Here is a 17,227-nt window from a genome sequence, read left to right on the forward strand (position 1 = left end):
GAGAGATGTTGTCTCTATAGGAGTGGCAGTGCTGGTGGTGACTTCACTTCAAACATGGCTGCACAGGACGAGCTCAGTAAGTTTAACTCATTCTACATGCGTTATTTCTTCATTACTGCATACTTGTTTTCAATACCCTCTTCATTATTTGTCACTCTTATGAAGACTGAGTTCACCGTGCTGTCTGTTTGTCTATCTGTAGTTACATATGTAAATATTTGTAAAGTGAATATCAGTTTGGCAGCTAGCCGGCTAGTATGAAGAGGCCCAATGCTCAGTCATGCTCCAAAATGAAAGTACCTCCTTTGGGGTTTTCTAATTTAGAGGACACTACAATCTCTTTTTACCGTGAAAATAGCGTTATCTAAATGACATAATGGCCCAGGGCTTGTTGTCATTTATTGACAGCGTGAGAAATAAGTATGTAGATAAACGTTAACTCTGGTTAGCAGTGAGGCTATTCAGATCACAGGCTAACCAACTAGCGATTATAAGGTCTGTATTTACAGTAATTCTTATCTTCTGTTGTTCATTGCAAGCTTGTTTAATATTTTTATTGTAAACTGATTTATAGAGAGCCGGTAAAATGCACTTATACAAGGGACATAGATGCAATGCAGTAATTCTCAGTGTCTCTTTAATAAATCGGTTTAACTAAAATATAAGCTTCTTATAGGTAACCTGTGCTCATATGTATGTGAGATTTTTTTTAATTCAAAGCAATTTGAAAATAGTTAAGTTAGCCTTGCTCATTTTGAACTCTGTCACTTACTTCCCTGCTTTCTCTGTGTTTTCCATTATAGACCAGTTGGAGCGTGTGTTTTTGCGCTTGGGTCATGCAGAAACAGATGAGCAGTTGCAGGATATTATATCCAAATTCCTGCCTCCTGTCCTCCTCAAACTATCCAGTGTGCAAGAGGGGGTTCGCAAGAAAGTGAGTGTGTGAGGAAAAAGAAAGCCGTTCGTTGTAAAGATTCAGAATTGTCAGTTTTGTTGAGAAAATGCATACAAAATAATTTTCTTGAATTTCTGACACTTCTAATTCTAATCTTCTTTGAAACTTCTCTGAAATTATTAAATGAAAAATGTGATATTTAAAACCTTACACATGCTCACCCTGTTCAAAAAACAGGGAAGTCGTGGCCTAATGGTTAGAGAGTCGGACTCGTAATCGAAAGGTTGCGGGTTCGAGTCCCCGGCCAGCAGGGATTGTAGGTGGGGGGAGTGAATGTACAGCGCTCTCTCCACCCTCAATACCACGACTGAGGTGCCCTTGAGCAAGGCACCAAACCCCCAATTGCTCCCCGGGCGCCGCAGCATGGCTGCCCACTGCTCCGTGTGTGTGTGTGTGTGTGTGTGTGCACTTGGATGGGTTAAACGCAGAGCACCAATTTCGAGTATGGGTCACCATACTTGACAATACGTCACGACTTTAAAAAAAAAAAAAAAAGATCTTAATGCTTTGTGTTTCCTTCTTGAACATAAGTGAATGTTTTGAGTCTTTGTAGTAGTTGCATATAAGTTCATCTGTTGCCATCAGTGTGAAAAGATGGATCTCAAAATCATACAGTCACTGTTGTAAACGGTTCAAATAGAGATGTAGCCCTGCCCCTTTTCAGTGCTGCACTTGTTGTTTTCTGTATTCCGGTTTGTATTTCCACAGTGTGTGCAAATTTATGAATGAACTGCTCTTTTTAAATTCTTCCCAGTTTGACATTTATTATGACATCTGCTTCGAACATTACAATGCACATGATAATGTTCGTTAACTCTACAACAAGTAAATCCACTTCATGAGCTAATTACTCTTTAACAGTGATGCATAGACTACAGCTACCACAAAAACAGAAGTTCAAAGACAAAATTCGAAAGATGGCTGCTTACATGATGTCTAAACAGAATGATCTTGCGTATTACAAACTATGTGAAAATGATTTTTAATGGAAGTTTTAATAAAGTGTTTACGGGAGTCCCTGTGTTGACTTGTGGTCTGCTTGATGATCCTTGGGTCTGTAGTGGTTGAAAACCAATGTAACGATAATAGAAAAAATGAATGTAGGACCCATGAGAATAATTTCAATGACGATCTATTAAAGAACTGGATTTTGTTATTGCCCTCTCCAGGTTATGGAGTTGCTGGTACACCTAAACAAAAGGATAAAGAGTCGACCCAAGATTCAGCTTCCTGTAGAGACACTGTTGGTTCAGTATCAGGACCCTGCTGCTGCAACGTTTGTCACGGTATGATCGTATCCCCACATGTTACTATCACCACTGCCAATACTTAATGTTATTAACCTTGAGATGTGTCACCTATTTATTTTGAATTTATTCCCATGAAGTAAGAGCTTGATTGTCATGACTGTGTTTGTACTTGCAGAACTTCACTATCATCTACATAAAGATGGGCTATCCTAGGTTGGAGGTGTCCAAACAGTGTGAGCTTGCACCTACTCTACTCACAGCAATGGAAGGCAAACCTCAGCCTCAACAGGACAGGTTAGTTTCAGCTTCATTTGAAATGAAACAATGTTGTTTTCATTATTAAGGTAGAATGTAGCTGGTTATAAACACGTTTATAGTATTGTCTAATGAAATGTATTTATTATTAAATATATACTCTACTGTTTAAAAGTTTGGGGTTGGTAAGAATTTGTAATATTTTTGAAACAAGTTTCTTATGCTCAACAAGGCTGCATTTATTTAATTAAAAACACAGTATAAACAGTAATATTGTGAAATACTATTAGAATTTAAAACAAGTATTTTCTATTTTCATTTATATTTAATTGATTATTGTGATGGCAAAGCTGATTTTTCAGCATTACTCCAGTCTTCAGTGTCACATGATTCTTCAGAATATACAGATTTTTTGATGTAGTAAAGAATCAGGATTTTCATTTTCATTGGAGATAATTGATATAAATAAAATTTCTTGCATTTCTGACATTTTAATTAACTCTCCTTTTTTTTTTTTTTTGAAAAATCTGGGTAAAATATACTGAAGGGCAGTACTAATGTTATATTTAAAATATGTTTCTTCTTCTACTTCTTCTTCATTATTATTATTATTATTATTATTATTATTATTATCATCAATGGTGAAAACAGTTGTGCTGCTTAATATTTTTGTAAACCATGATTTTTTTTCTGGATTCTTTGATAAATAGGAAGATGAAATAAATAGAATTGATTTGAAATAGAACTTTTGTTCTAATAGAATTCTAGAAATAGATTTTTTTTTCAAAAATATTATACAAGTATAATAGACTGAATAAAAGCATAAAAAACACCTTACAGACCTCACACCTTTGAATGGCAGTGTATATATACATATTTCTATATTAATATTTATACATCCATTAAATGTCAGTATTGAACAGTATTGATGTTGTCTTTGTCTTCTTCCTCTAGTCTGATGCACCTGCTGATCCCTACACTGTATTATATGAAATATCCATCAGAGCCATCTAAAGCTTCCCCATTTGTCCTGACAGAGAGGCCCAAAACTGTACAACTCCTCTTAGAGTTCATGCTTGATGTTCTTCTGATGCCATATGGGTATGTCAGTTGGATGTGTACAGTAAGTTGTAGTTGGTAATGTTAATGCTGTTTTCATGAATCCCATTAACTCTATCTTTCGAATTATATCAAGGTTTGTGTTAAACGAGCCTCCAAGCCGTCCGGCTCCTTCATCTCCACAAGGGGGATCTGGAGCAGGAGCGTCAGCACAAGGTCTCCCTCAGCCTCCTCCAGGAATGAGCCTTTATGCAGTTAAAAGAGTCATTGGAGAAGCTCAGTGGAGTCCAGAGCAACTGGAGCAGGTGAGGTTGCTAAGAAAATATGTTGGAGGATATTCGTTGTTTTTTAATGAGATGTTTTGCTTCATTTCTGTCTGTTGTTCAAAATTGAATGAACTGAAATAACCAGTTTACTCTTTCTGATTCTTCACTGAGTAACCTCTTCATCGTTGTGTTTGCAGTGTAAATTGGGAATTGTGAAGTTCATAGAGGCAGAGCAGGTGCCTGAGGTTGAAACGGTCATTCACTTAGTTGTGGCTTCAAGTGACACCAGACACAGTGTCGCCACGGCAGCTGATCTGGAACTGAAAAGCAAGCAGAGGTGAGGCTTTCTTTAATGATATGTCAAATTAAATCATGAGGCCTTGATATTTAAACTCATCTCGTGTGTCCTGTTTTATACTGCAGCATTATTGACTGGAACAATCCACTCATTATCAACAAAATGTATAAAGTTTACCTGGGTGATATTCCACTCAAAACTAAAGTAAGTATATTCATTACACACGAGGGATTTGACTTTTATATTCAGTAAGGTGTTCTACATAATGTGTGTTTTTACCCAGGGTTCCACAGTCAAACAGGAGCTGAAGCATGAGCCGGTCAGCACTAGAGTCAAGATGAAGATTCTGCCTCATCTTCTCCGCTCCAGACTGGCTGCTGAGTGCTTTCCAGCTAATATACAGGTACGATTGATAATGTTTGACAGAATGAAAGTGAATGCAGCTTAGATGCTTGTTGAAACGGACAAATAGGGGCAAGCAAGTAATACAGTGCCCTCCAAAAGTATTGGAACAGTAAAGACAAAATTGCTCTGTTGGCTGTAGAGTCAAGACATTTACAAATATGATTAAAAGATGAATATGAGACAAAACTACAGAATGTTACATTTTATTATTGGGTGATTCAACAGAGATGTTTTACCAGCTAAGAAGTTCAGCACTTTTAGAGTTTCATCCCTCTATCTGATGTGAGCATAAGTATTGAAACAGTTGCCTCACAGGTCTTTCTAAGTGATCAGCTGTGTCCTGTTGCATTAATTCTTATGATATTAAAAGCAGGGAGTGTGTCGTATCAGTTATATCGATTACTTCTGTATTCTGAATCCTGCAATCGATGATGACACGCACAAACCAGGATGAAGATGAGGGAGCTGACTTTGAGAGAAAAGCAAGCAATTTGGATGCTAAAAGAAAAGAGGAAGTCAATCAGAGCTATAGCAAAAACAAAGGGCATGGAGAAATCAAAAGTTTGGAAACCACCAGCGACACCAGCAACCAACAACTACCTGATCGGCTGAGAAAACAACAGTAGTTGATGACAGACAAATCATAAAAGCTCTGAAAATGAACCCTAAAAGACATGTCTGTAAAATCACCAACAACTTCCAGAAAGCTGGGGTGATGCTCTGACAATCTACTGTCCTCAGGAGACTTTGACACAGAATTACAGATGCTACACAGCAAGATGCAAACCTCTGACCAGCACCAAAAATAGAAAGGCAAGACTAGAGTTTGCAAAAAAGCACAAAGGTGAGCCAGAAGAGTTTTGGAACTGTGTTTATGGACCGATGAGACAAAGATGAACCTTTATCGAAGTGATGGGAAAGCAAAAATGTGGAGAAAAAAGGGAACTGCAATTATCCCAAGCATACAGCCTCATCTGTAAAGCATGGTGGAGGTGTTGTCATGGCATGGGCATGCATGGCTGCCTCTGGAACAGGCCCTCTCAACTTTACTGATGACTTAATGTATGATGACAGTAGAAGAATTAATTTGGAAGGGTACAAAACCATCTTGGCTACCAATATTCAATAAAATGCCACCAGATTCATTGAGAAGTGCTTCATATCGCATCAGGACAATGACCCAAAACACCCTGCCAGTTCAGTCAAGGAATTTATAAGGGCAAAGATTTAAATCCGATTGAACATGAATTTCAGTAGCTGAAGAGGAGAGTAAAGGCAGAAACTCCCCAAAACAAGCAACAATTGGAATTGGCTGCATTAAAGGCTGGGAAAAGCATTTCAAAGGATGAGACCAAGAGTCTGGTGATGTCTATGGGTCACAGACTCACTGCTGTGATTGTGCGCAAGGGATCTGCAACTAAATAATAGCTTTTAATCTTTTATATCTGCCTTATGTTCAACTGTCCCAATACTTATGCTCACATCAATGAGTGGGATGAACTCTAAAATTGCTGTTCTTTTTATTTGGTAAAACGTGTCGAAAAAGATAATAATAAAATGTGACATTCTGTAGTTTTGTCTCATATTCATCTTTTAATCATATTTGCAAATGTCTTGACTCCACAGCCAATAGAGCAATTTTGTCTTTACTGTTCCAATACTTATGGAGGGCACTGTACAGCTGGGCAAAAAAGTATTTAGTCGGCCACCAATTGTGCAAGTTCTCCCACTTAAAAAGATGAGAGAGGCCTGTAATTTTCATCATAGGTACACTTCAACTATGAGAGACAGAATGGGGGGAAAGAATCCAGGAAATCACATTGTCGGATTTTTAAAGAACTTATTTGCAAATTATGGTGGAAAATAAGTATTTGGTCAATAACAAAAGTTCATCTCAATACTTTGTTATATACCCTTTGTTGGCAATGACAGAGGTCAAACATTTTCTGTAAGTCTTCACAAGGTTTTGACACACTGTTGCTGGTACACACTGTTGGCCCATTCCTCCATGCAGATCTCCTCTAGAGCAGTGATGTTTTGGGGCTGTCGCTGGGCAGCACGGACTTTCAACTCCCTCCAAAGATTTTCTATGGGGTTGAGATCTGGAGACTGGCTAGGCCACTCCAGGACCTTGAAATGCTTCTTACGAAGCCACTCCTTCGTTGCCCGGGCGGTGTGTTTGGGATCATTGTCATGCTGAAAGACCCAGCCACGTTTCATCTTCAATGCCCTTGCTGATGGAAGGAGGTTTTCACTCAAAATCTCACGATACATGGCCCCATTCATTCTTTCCTTTACACGGATCAGTCGTCCTGGTCCCTTTGCAGAAAAACAGCCCCAAAGCATGATGTTTCCACCCCCATGCTTCACAGTAGGTATGGTGTTCTTTGGATGCAACTCAGCATTTTTTCTCCTCCAAACACGACGAGTTGAGTTTTTACCAAAAAGTTCTATTTTGGTTTCATCTGACCATATGACATTCTCCCAATCCTCTTCTGGATCATCCAAATGCTCTCTAGCAAACTTCAGACGGGCCCGGATATGTACTGGCTTAAGCAGGGGGACACGTCTGGCACTGCAGGATTTGAGTCCCTGGCGGCGTAGTGTGTTACTGAGGGTAGCCTTTGTTACTTTGGTCCCAGCTCTCTGCAGGTCATTTACTAGCCCCCCCCCCCCCCCCCCCCCCCCCCGTGGTTCTGGGATTTTTGCTCACCGTTCTTGTGATCATTTTGACCCCACGGGGTGAGATCTTGCGTGGAGCCCCAGATCGAGGGAGATTATCAGTGGTCTTGTATGTCTTCCATTTTCTAATAATTGCTCCCACAGTTGATTTCTTCACACCAAGCTGCTTGCCTATTGCAGATTCGGTCTTCCCAGCCTGGTGCAGGTCTACAATTTTGTTTCTGGTGTCCTTCGACAGCTCTTTGGTCTTGGCCATAGTGGAGTTTGGAGTGTGACTGTTTGAGGTTGTGGACAGGTGTCTTTTATACTGATAACGAGTTCAAACAGGTGCCATTAATACAGGTAACGAGTGGAGGACAGAGGAGCCTCTTAGGCCCCGTCCACACGAAGACGCGTTTCGCTGTATACGCATACATTTTTTACCGTATAGGCGTTTCGTCCACACGAATCCGGCGTTTTCGAAGAGTGAAACCGATCATTTTTGAAACTGGGTCCCAGGGTGGATAAATTTGAAAACGCCGTTTTCGTGTGGACGGCGAATCCGTATATTTTCTGAAACGATGACGTCATCAGCCCACGTCTCGCCCCTAATCAGACACCGCTACGTCACATAACAGCGACAACAACAACAACAATGTCAGACTACGTGCCTGTGTTCGTGCTGCAGAACCTACTGAGCTCATTAGCTTTATTAAAGCAAAATCTTCTGCTTTGTGTGTTAGTTTGTATTCAGCGCGCAAGGTTTACGCACATGGTCCAAGTCTTCTTCTCTGTTTTTTGTGTATCTCTGTGGCAGAATTACAGCGCCACATATTGGTCTGGCATGTGTACTACATCGTTTTCAGTCTGTTTCAGTGATTCCGTGTGTACGCAGATATTTCCTGAGACGACTCGGTGTTTACGGAATTTGAGGCAAAAAAAAAGATTGGATAGGGAGAAATCTGGCTTCGTGTGGACGTAGCCTTAAAGAAGAAGTTACAGGTCTGTGAGAGCCAGAAATCTTGCTTGTTTGTAGGTGACCAAATACTTATTTTACCGAGGAATTTACCAATTAATTCTTTAAAAATCCTACAATGTGATTTCCTGAATTCTTTCCCCCCATTCTGTCTCTCATAGTTGAAGTGTACCTATGATGAAAATTACAGGCCTCTCTCATCTTTTTAAGTGGGAGAACTTGCACAATTGGTGGCTGACTAAATACTTTTTTGCCCAACTGTATGTCCTAACTTGTTTAAAGAATGTCGTAACAGTGATTGTCTGTTTGTTTAGGTTGTCTATGATGGACTTTTTGGAGCAAACACCAACAACAAACTTCTGTCCCTCACTCTGCAGTTTGTACATCATATCTGTATGGTGTAAGTGTCAATGATCTCTAGAAAATCACATGGAAAATCACATTTACTACTATACAAATAATGCTGAATAGGTTGCTATATTAGAGCCATGTATAAAACCTGGGCCCGTATTCACAAAACATCTTAAGGCTAAAAGTAGCTCATAAATTTAATTTCAATTTAGGAGAAAATCTTAAAAATAATGGGCGTCAGTCCTAAATTTAGGACTCCTAAATATTTGCTCTAAGAGTATTTCACAAAGCGTTTTAGCACTAAAACTAGCTGCTAAATCCGTGAAACGTTACTAAAGTCACTAAGACCAAACCACAAACTATCCTAAAATGGTTGTTGCCGGCAATCTGCCTCGGAACATAAACATTTTAGAAACATTTGACGATAATGTGCTTTTAAAAAGGTATCGCAATTTAGTTTTGCAGGTTATCCCAACTCCAAATTTTGATTATATGATTATATGCTTGTAACACCTGTCTTTGCATCCAGTTTGGTTTTCTTTTTTGTTTGCATGTCTTACTATCAGCCGTGATTATTCTACTCTGTTAATTAAAAGGCTGTTTATATGCATATTTTTATTTTTTTACAAGAAGCATACAGGCTGACAATTACCTAAACACATGCATATATATATTATATTGTTTAATTAGTGACACTTAGCCTGCATCTTAAAATCTTTATTTGAATGTGACAATTAATATTTTTTTTATTTTTAAACCTTTATTTGAAAATTGCAACATAACATTGCACTCTGAAATATTTCTATGAATAAATCTCTGACAGAGACCCCTATTTTATATAGACCCCCAGAGACTATTTTTTGTGCATTTGCATCAGATGAGATGAAAATAATTGTGTGTTTATTCTGAAGGTGCCCTGATACCAACAAACCTTTGGGTTTGATGCTGCTGAATGGACTTACCAAGCTTATAAATGAATATAAAGAGGTATGAACGCATGCTGAACAATTTAGGTTTCAAATTTTGGCTTTTTCAGAAGTATCCGTCAAAATGACCTTAATTTATTATTTTGTTATAAGGACCCCAAACTACTATGTATGGCCTATTCTGCTGTTGGAAAACTTTCAAGGTAAGTTTCTAACTAAATAATATATTTCAGTAAATAATATATTTTAAGTTTTATTTTATACAATAGAACTTTAATAGGAATTAAAATATGTAAAATGTATTTTTTCCTTTTTTCCTCATTGCTATAATAGTCGAATGCCTCAGCTTTTCACAAAAGACATTGCATTGGTACAGCAGTTTTTTGAGTCCATGTGCAAGGTTTGTTTGATATACATTTTATATAGTAGTTATCCAGTTATTACTGTGTGACCTGTTTTACCTAGTTTCTTTCTCACAATGGAAACAGGAGAATGCTGATGTGCGATTGGCCATTCAGGAGGCCTTGTCGATGATGGTGGGAGCATACGTTCATCTTCAGGGGGCACTTCTGAACCTAATGGAAGCACTTGTGGCTGCATATATCACAAAGGTTTGTTATTATTGCAAGCTGCCTTATTACAAGAACCTAGAAGGAATAAACAAAAATGCCAACATTAAATATGAAATTACACACTTGCACTTTGATACAACAAGTTATTTAACCCAATGATGAGTCTATGAATACATATAAAAAATAATAATAATAATAATTTACAGTGTGTAATGTCCTGTTGTGTATGGCTTTGTGTTAGCCGGAGGTACAAGTGCGCCAAGTAGCGATGAAGTTTGCCAGCATGGTGTTTGCTCCTGATCATGTAGCCTCTAGATATCTCTTACTGCTTGCTGCAGGAGATCTGTGAGTATATTTACACTTCCTGGAGATCTTTCAAGTTTTCAATTAAGTGTTGTCATGAAAGATGTAAATCATATGGCCTGTTTTTTCAGTCGTGAGGAGGTGTCTGGGGAGGCCCGGCGAGCACTTAGGTCTCTCCCCTCTACGAAGACAGAGAAAGAGGGATCGAGGCCCATGCCGTCATTCCCTGAGATGGTCAGCTACATCCAGGAAAAGGTGTGGTGTTTTGATTTATGACTGAGTTATACCTGGGGGTTACCTAAGTCATACCTAAGCCATACCTTATTGTCAGTTGATTTGGTTCAAAATAAGTCAGACTAACTGAAATAAGCCTGGCTTATTTGGTAAACTTGTTTTAGGAAACGGGAGACCCCAGATGAGTCTCCAGGTCTAAATGCAAATAATAAAATGCAACTAATTATATAATCATGCATCGGTAGGCATCACAGTTATGACCCAGTCTACAAATAAATATGGGTTTGTTTTTATTAACTTTTTTTTTTGTGTGGTGATTTATTGGCAAACCAATTGAGAACTACCAGCTTATGTAATATATGGAGGCGGACCCCTTGTTATTTTGTGTCATAGGCTGCACAGAGATTGAAGACTCCTGCAAAATACATTGTTGGTACTTCCACGTTGCCTTTTAATCCTGCCACATTTGGAGAGGTAAACTGACAGTCTTTAGATTTAAGAATTCTTTCTATATTTAATTAATAAATATGTTGCATGTATTTTTACTTGAACATATGCTGTTTTGTTTCCACAGATAGTTCTTTATCTGAGAATGTGTTTAGCTTATAGTGCTGGTGCCACATCCACATCTCAGAGCCTGATGGACATGCAAGATGATGCTCCTCTTATTGGACGCTATGTTCAGTCGTTATTGTCCAGTGAAGCTTCTCCTTCCTCAGCCAATAAAGGAGGAGAGGCCAGTCCAGTTCATGTATACATGGACTTACTGCAACAGCTGCTGTCAGCCGTAGGAGGTGAAGAGTTTACAAATGATGGTTTCTAATAGGATTGGTCAGTTATATTATCTAATTTAGGGATATACTACAGATATATAATGTATTTAATATGTAGAACCTAATGTACAGGAAATAGATGAAGTGGATTATCATAGATTTAATTTGTGTAATACAGGTATCCCAGTGATGTACTGCCTCTTGGAAGTGGTCTCTGTGTCCCCAGAGAAACTTACCCCCAACTTTGCAGATAAAATCGACTGGATTAAAGTAATTATTATTTTATATTATATTTCTGTTACTGTCAGTAAGATTTGTTTTTTTTTTTTAGAACAAAATACTTTTTTACAGCAAGAATGCATTGAACTGATCAAAAGTGACAGTGAAGACTTTAACATCTTATGAAAATGTCGATTTCAGATAAATGCTCTTTTGAATGTTCATCAGGGAATCCTGAAAAATGTATTCCAGTTTACATGAAATATTGAGCAGCACAACTGTTTTCACTATTGATAATAAAAAGAGAAGTTTGAGCACCAAATCAGCACATTTAGAATAATTTCTGAAGGATCATGTGATACTGAAGACTGCTGCTAAAAAATCTTACAGACCCCAGACTTTAATTTTAATTAACTTGAATTTAAATTTTGTATTATATCATCCGGAACGGAGACTTTAAGTACACCTGACTATAAAAATTTAATTTTGTTAATTAATCATGTTTGTTTTGCAGGGTCTCATGAACACCAATAAAGAAGATATGCGTGAACTGGCAGCGCAACTGTATGCCGTAGTTGTCTCTACTATGTCTGGAAATGAGCTTAGAACTGCTGTACAAAACCTGATTAAGACAACTAAAGACACACACGTATGTGTAAAAATAATGTTTTTCTAATTTAGAAATGTATATTTTAGAAATGAATTAGTATTTATTTATTTTTAAATTTAGAGTCCTGAGACTCAGCATGGTGCCATCTTGGCTCTGGGTTACATGGTGGGCAGATACATGAATAAGAGGCGGAGCCTAATGCCTACTGAGCCCACACCCAAAGAAAATGAGGAACTAATTGCTATGGCCACAAAAACCATCGGTATGTGCCTTTTCAAGTAGTGTATTCACACATGACCCTTGATATTGGTATGCTCTTGAATAACACCATGAACTTTGTTTCATTAGTTAACTATTTCTACAAGAAAAACAAATTATATTCACCTAATTAAACAAACAGCTACCAATGTGTTTGTCTGCAGGTTCATTTTTGGATAGCGAGTCTCCTCTGTTGACTGTTGCTGCTGTGACAGCATTGGGAGAGATTGGGCGTAACAGCATGTTGCTGATACCAGCGGATGGAAATGGCTTCACTAAACTCAGTCTAGTGGATAATCTGCTTGCCAGGATCCCATCTGGAAAAGAGACTGGCAAGGTAAAACAAAATTCACATTCAGAAAGAGAATGATTATAATCGTATTATTGATGTTCACATTCTTCATCCAAATAAGCGCTTCTGCATAAATCGATTTTCAAACTGTCTCCACAATGAAATGAAGGCTTTTTTGTTTTATGGTACTGATCATATGCTGTTTGTGTTGTCAGATGAAAGAACGGGCCATCCAGACTCTTGGCTTCTTGCCAGTGGGAGATGGTGAATTCCCACACCAGAAGAAAATCCTGCAGGGCCTCATGGATTCAGTAGAGGTAAGGTTGAGACACTCCTCATGACACATCACATTACAACTTTCATTCATTTAAAATAAAGTACAAACAAATTAGACTGTTTATTGTGGATTATAAGTAACAGATTATTTACTAAGTGTACTTCTAGTTTGTTTTATCTAGGGCTGTCAAGTTAATATAATTTTTAATCTAATTAATAACATGATGTGCCGATTAATTAATCTGCTTGCCACTTAATTAATCGCATATCAATTCTGACTGTCTTTATGAATGGGTCACTAAATAATTGGCCCACTCAGTTCGTTCAAAATGTGGATTCATTCAGTAAAAAAACAGTTGTGTGTTGCTCAGAGACCCACACCAGTTCTGCTGTGGCTTTGTTTGGAACTATTTACATTGGCAAATTTGAGCAAAAACTGACAACATTGTGTCTAAAATGTAATAATATTAACTTCTTGTTTAGTAAGTGTTGTGTAAAATCGTATCCCGTTTGAGATCATGCCGATATTCAGGGGGAAAAACCGCACACTTGCTTGTGTGATATTGCTAAACTACTGCATATCATATGAAATAAAGAAAAGACAAAATCCCATACAAGGGCATATCTTGAATTTTGGAGGCATATAACTGGATTCTAATAGACTACATCACTTATATCCTGCCTCATTTGTCAGCAACTGCATGGAAAGATGCTGTAAAGTTCTGGGCAGTTAAATGCATGAATAACTTTAAGACATTTTTTTGTAATTAATCACTTAATTAACACTTCAAATTGACTGTCCTACGTTTGTCAGCATAGTTCAGTGAATTCGTATCAAATAAATAACATGGCCAAACGTGGCCATTTCTTATTGTAATATGTTTGTGTCGGGTATCTTTAGGCCAAGCAGGTGGAGCTACAATTTACTGTGGGAGAGGCTTTAACTAATGCTGCTATAGGAAGCTGCTCTGGAGCTGCCCGAGATGTGTGGACATGCACAGAAGAGCAGTACTGCCCTCCTGACAGTAAGTATGTGTGAGAGATGGAGTAAGGGAACTGTGTCTTCAGATGGGGCTTGAATCTTTTTCACACTTGTCTTACTTGTGCAAACTTGTCTTTTGGGCAAGTGAAACTGTTTGCCTGACTGAAAATATAAAATTATTTTGGGAAATATTGGACAAGGCATAAGGAATATGAAGTAACTACACTTTGGGTTTTGGACTCCTTTCCATGTAGATTATTTACCATTTGGATATAAATGTGATCCCCCTCCTCATGTAAATTAGATCAAGTTATAAGGCAGCAGTTTTCAATGGCTTACCTCCAATAAACATTTTATAATTTTATGGTTGCCATTTAAAGGAAATAATTCAATCTGGTATCCCAGAAATCACCGCTCTGTTACAAAGCTGACACAATGCCAATGTGAAAGCACTGTGTGAGCCTGCTAGCCTGAAGAAAGCTTTTAGTTCAGTTGTTATATGGTTGATCACGAAGTGTCTCTCTCTCTCTCTCTCTCTCTCTCTATAAATTAATTATATTATATGCTGTTTCATTTTTATCTTCTTATTTTTATCTTTTCAGATGTGAAGAATAATGATATAGTGCCCTGGGTGTTGAGCTCTGTCTTGTCAAAATATATACCAAGTCCAAACCCTCATGTTCGGCAGGCTGCCTGCATATGGCTCCTGTCTCTAGTCAAGAAACTCAGCCATCACAAAGAAATACAGGTAAATACATGCACAAATCCACCCCCAGTCTCATTTACACACACAAATAAACATTGACATGACAAAGTATGTGTTCTCTCTTTGTCTGTGATAGTCTCATCTGAAGGAGATACAGACAGCCTTTATTTCTGTCTTGTCTGATCCAGATGGTGAGTCACATACTGCTCCTTTATGATACTGCTCTTTTAAAGGTCACATCACATTTTGACAGTATATAAAGTCAGGGAGCTTGTGGGTTTGATAGTGATGATTTGTGTGTGTAGAACTCAGCCAAGATGTGGCGTCTAAAGGACTTGGGCTTGTTTATGAGCTTGGAGGAGAACAGGATCAGCAGGAATTGGTATCAACCCTTGTGGAAACTCTCATGACTGGTAAAAGGTATTAAAAGAACAGCTTATTTCTGGTTCCTCTAATTATTATTTACTTTTGGATTATTATGGTTTGTGGTAAATTGCATTACTAAGACTTACCAAGCCCCAGAACATAGAGCAGTTACTCTATATAGACTACTAATTAGATTCAGTTCAGTATCTGAACTTTTATTTTTTAATAAGTTACATCACAGAATATCTTGGGCTCTTGAAAACATTGCAATGTGCGTTTTTTTTGTTTGTTTTTTTTTGCTCCTGACTCATTTGATAGCTGTGAGATTTTATGTTTTTAGAGCCAAACATGACGTCTCAGAGGACACTGAAGTCTTCCAGGGAGAGGCACTTGGTAAATCACCTGATGGGTATGTGCTGCTTTTAGTTCACTTATATTTCAGATTGTTTAGAACGTTTTTAGGGAGTAAGACTTCACAGATTTGCGAATTAAAATTTTTAATGAGATTGCTAGAGTGGATGTTTTCTTTCATCGTATATTATTTTGATCTTTTACTTTGATAGACAAGGACTCTCCACCTACAAGGAGCTCTGTGCATTGGCTAGTGATCTAAACCAACCGGATCTTGTTTACAAGTTCATGAATCTTGCCAATCACCATGCTATGTGGAATTCCAGAAAGGTAAGCCGTATTAACCATAATGTGGTTGTTTATGACTTGGTAACTTATGGTTCAGAGCCTTTTTCAATAGCATGCAATGATCGTTGACTCTTCCTGTACTGTAGGGAGCAGCATTTGGGTTTAACATTATTGCAGCCAAAGCAGGTGAGCAGCTGGCTCCTTTCCTGCCTCAGCTGGTTCCCCGTCTCTATAGATACCAGTTTGACCCCAACCTGGCCATTAGGCAGGCCATGACTAGCATCTGGGATGCTCTCGTCACAGATAAAACCATTGTAAGATATTATTAATATTTTTCAGAATAATGAATTACATTGCTTAAAAGATATTAAGGACACTGTATTGTTATTCAAATAAGATTTTCTCTCTTTTTGATAGGTGGAGAAATATTTTAAGGAAATTCTTCAAGATGTAATTTCTAACCTCACTAGTAGCATGTGGAGGGTGCGGGAGTCAAGGTAACATGTCTAGATATGCTTGAAAGAACCTTGATTTCCTGCTGTCTAGATTGGGTTCAAATCATCAGACCCCTTTTATTTTTTTTCCCAGCTGCTTGGCTTTGAATGATCTGATACGTGGAAGACAGGCAGATGAAATTATCAACCGCCTATCAGAAATCTGGGAGACTCTGTTTCGGGTTCTGGATGATATAAAGGTGAGAAATAAAAAGCTGTTGTATGTTTTGCAGTGTTTGTGGATGCTTTGCTTGTAACCTACAGCTATTTTTATTTGACCGTCTTATTTGTTTCCTATTGTAGGAGTCAGTTCGTAAGGCAGCAGATCTGACTCTAAAGACTCTCAGTAAAGTGAGTTGCAGCACTGAATTCTGGATACCCCAATGATTTTCCACGCTTGAGACACCACTGATAACTTGACTACCTGTGTGTTTGTCCAATAGGTGTGTGTGCGCATGTGCGAATCAACAGGTGCTGCTGCTCAGAGGACAGTGGCTGTGTTGTTGCCAACTCTACTGGACAAAGGCATTGTCAGCAATGTAACCGAAGTGCGGACTCTCAGGTAAGAAAAAATATATTTACCAGCCACGTGCACACAAACCCATTACATTTTCTCTTCAAAGTAAAAGTCTGAGTATTGCTTTGTTTTAGTATCCAAACTCTAGTTAAGATCAGTAAGACAGCAGGCAGCCGTCTAAAGCCCCATGCTCCTCGACTCATCCCGGCTCTGCTGGAGGCCCTGAGCGTGCTGGAACCGCAGGTGCTCAACTACCTCAGTCTGAGAGCCACAGAGCAGGAGAAGGTGAGCAGCTCTGTGATCATCTACTGTGGTGTGGAGAAAACTATGTGTAAAGTTGTTTTATTTATATGGCGCTTCATACAACAGAGATTCTTTCAAAGCAGCACAGTATAAAACAGGAAAGTAACAGAATCAGTGATGCAAACTTCATCAAATAAATTTATATTATGATAAATATTATGACAAACAGTACATAAGAAATGTGAACAACAAAAAATAATAATAGTAAATCATTATCCAAATTTATCCAGACCGATGTATAAATAAATAGACGTATTTAAATGTGTATTTAATTTGTTTAA

At 38.1% G+C, this 17,227-nt stretch overlaps 1 protein-coding gene across 1 annotated transcript in view; it reads left to right on the forward strand.

Annotated features, from left to right (window-relative positions):
- Positions 1-17,227, forward strand: part of LOC306873272 (proteasome adapter and scaffold protein ECM29-like) — a 25,305-nt gene continuing 8,078 nt past the window's right edge. Inside the window, exons 1-35 of the mRNA XM_079422446.1 lie at positions 1-76; positions 804-934; positions 2,125-2,241; positions 2,381-2,499; positions 3,415-3,561; positions 3,656-3,824; positions 3,983-4,122; positions 4,209-4,287; positions 4,367-4,486; positions 8,440-8,525; positions 9,388-9,463; positions 9,556-9,605; positions 9,736-9,802; positions 9,891-10,013; positions 10,216-10,319; positions 10,409-10,532; positions 10,905-10,985; positions 11,086-11,305; positions 11,463-11,554; positions 12,018-12,152; positions 12,234-12,375; positions 12,536-12,708; positions 12,879-12,980; positions 13,841-13,964; positions 14,524-14,669; positions 14,764-14,818; positions 14,933-15,047; positions 15,334-15,402; positions 15,557-15,674; positions 15,779-15,946; positions 16,050-16,129; positions 16,221-16,326; positions 16,430-16,477; positions 16,570-16,688; positions 16,778-16,928. Coding sequence (XP_079278572.1) covers positions 55-76; positions 804-934; positions 2,125-2,241; positions 2,381-2,499; positions 3,415-3,561; positions 3,656-3,824; positions 3,983-4,122; positions 4,209-4,287; positions 4,367-4,486; positions 8,440-8,525; positions 9,388-9,463; positions 9,556-9,605; positions 9,736-9,802; positions 9,891-10,013; positions 10,216-10,319; positions 10,409-10,532; positions 10,905-10,985; positions 11,086-11,305; positions 11,463-11,554; positions 12,018-12,152; positions 12,234-12,375; positions 12,536-12,708; positions 12,879-12,980; positions 13,841-13,964; positions 14,524-14,669; positions 14,764-14,818; positions 14,933-15,047; positions 15,334-15,402; positions 15,557-15,674; positions 15,779-15,946; positions 16,050-16,129; positions 16,221-16,326; positions 16,430-16,477; positions 16,570-16,688; positions 16,778-16,928 — 3,918 coding nt within the window. The 5' untranslated portion in view covers positions 1-54. The remainder of the gene's footprint in view (positions 77-803; positions 935-2,124; positions 2,242-2,380; positions 2,500-3,414; positions 3,562-3,655; positions 3,825-3,982; positions 4,123-4,208; positions 4,288-4,366; positions 4,487-8,439; positions 8,526-9,387; positions 9,464-9,555; positions 9,606-9,735; positions 9,803-9,890; positions 10,014-10,215; positions 10,320-10,408; positions 10,533-10,904; positions 10,986-11,085; positions 11,306-11,462; positions 11,555-12,017; positions 12,153-12,233; positions 12,376-12,535; positions 12,709-12,878; positions 12,981-13,840; positions 13,965-14,523; positions 14,670-14,763; positions 14,819-14,932; positions 15,048-15,333; positions 15,403-15,556; positions 15,675-15,778; positions 15,947-16,049; positions 16,130-16,220; positions 16,327-16,429; positions 16,478-16,569; positions 16,689-16,777; positions 16,929-17,227) is intronic.

Source organism: Barbus barbus (assembly GCF_936440315.1).
Source record: "Barbus barbus genome assembly, chromosome: 7".
Lineage (NCBI taxonomy): Eukaryota > Metazoa > Chordata > Actinopteri > Cypriniformes > Cyprinidae > Barbus > Barbus barbus.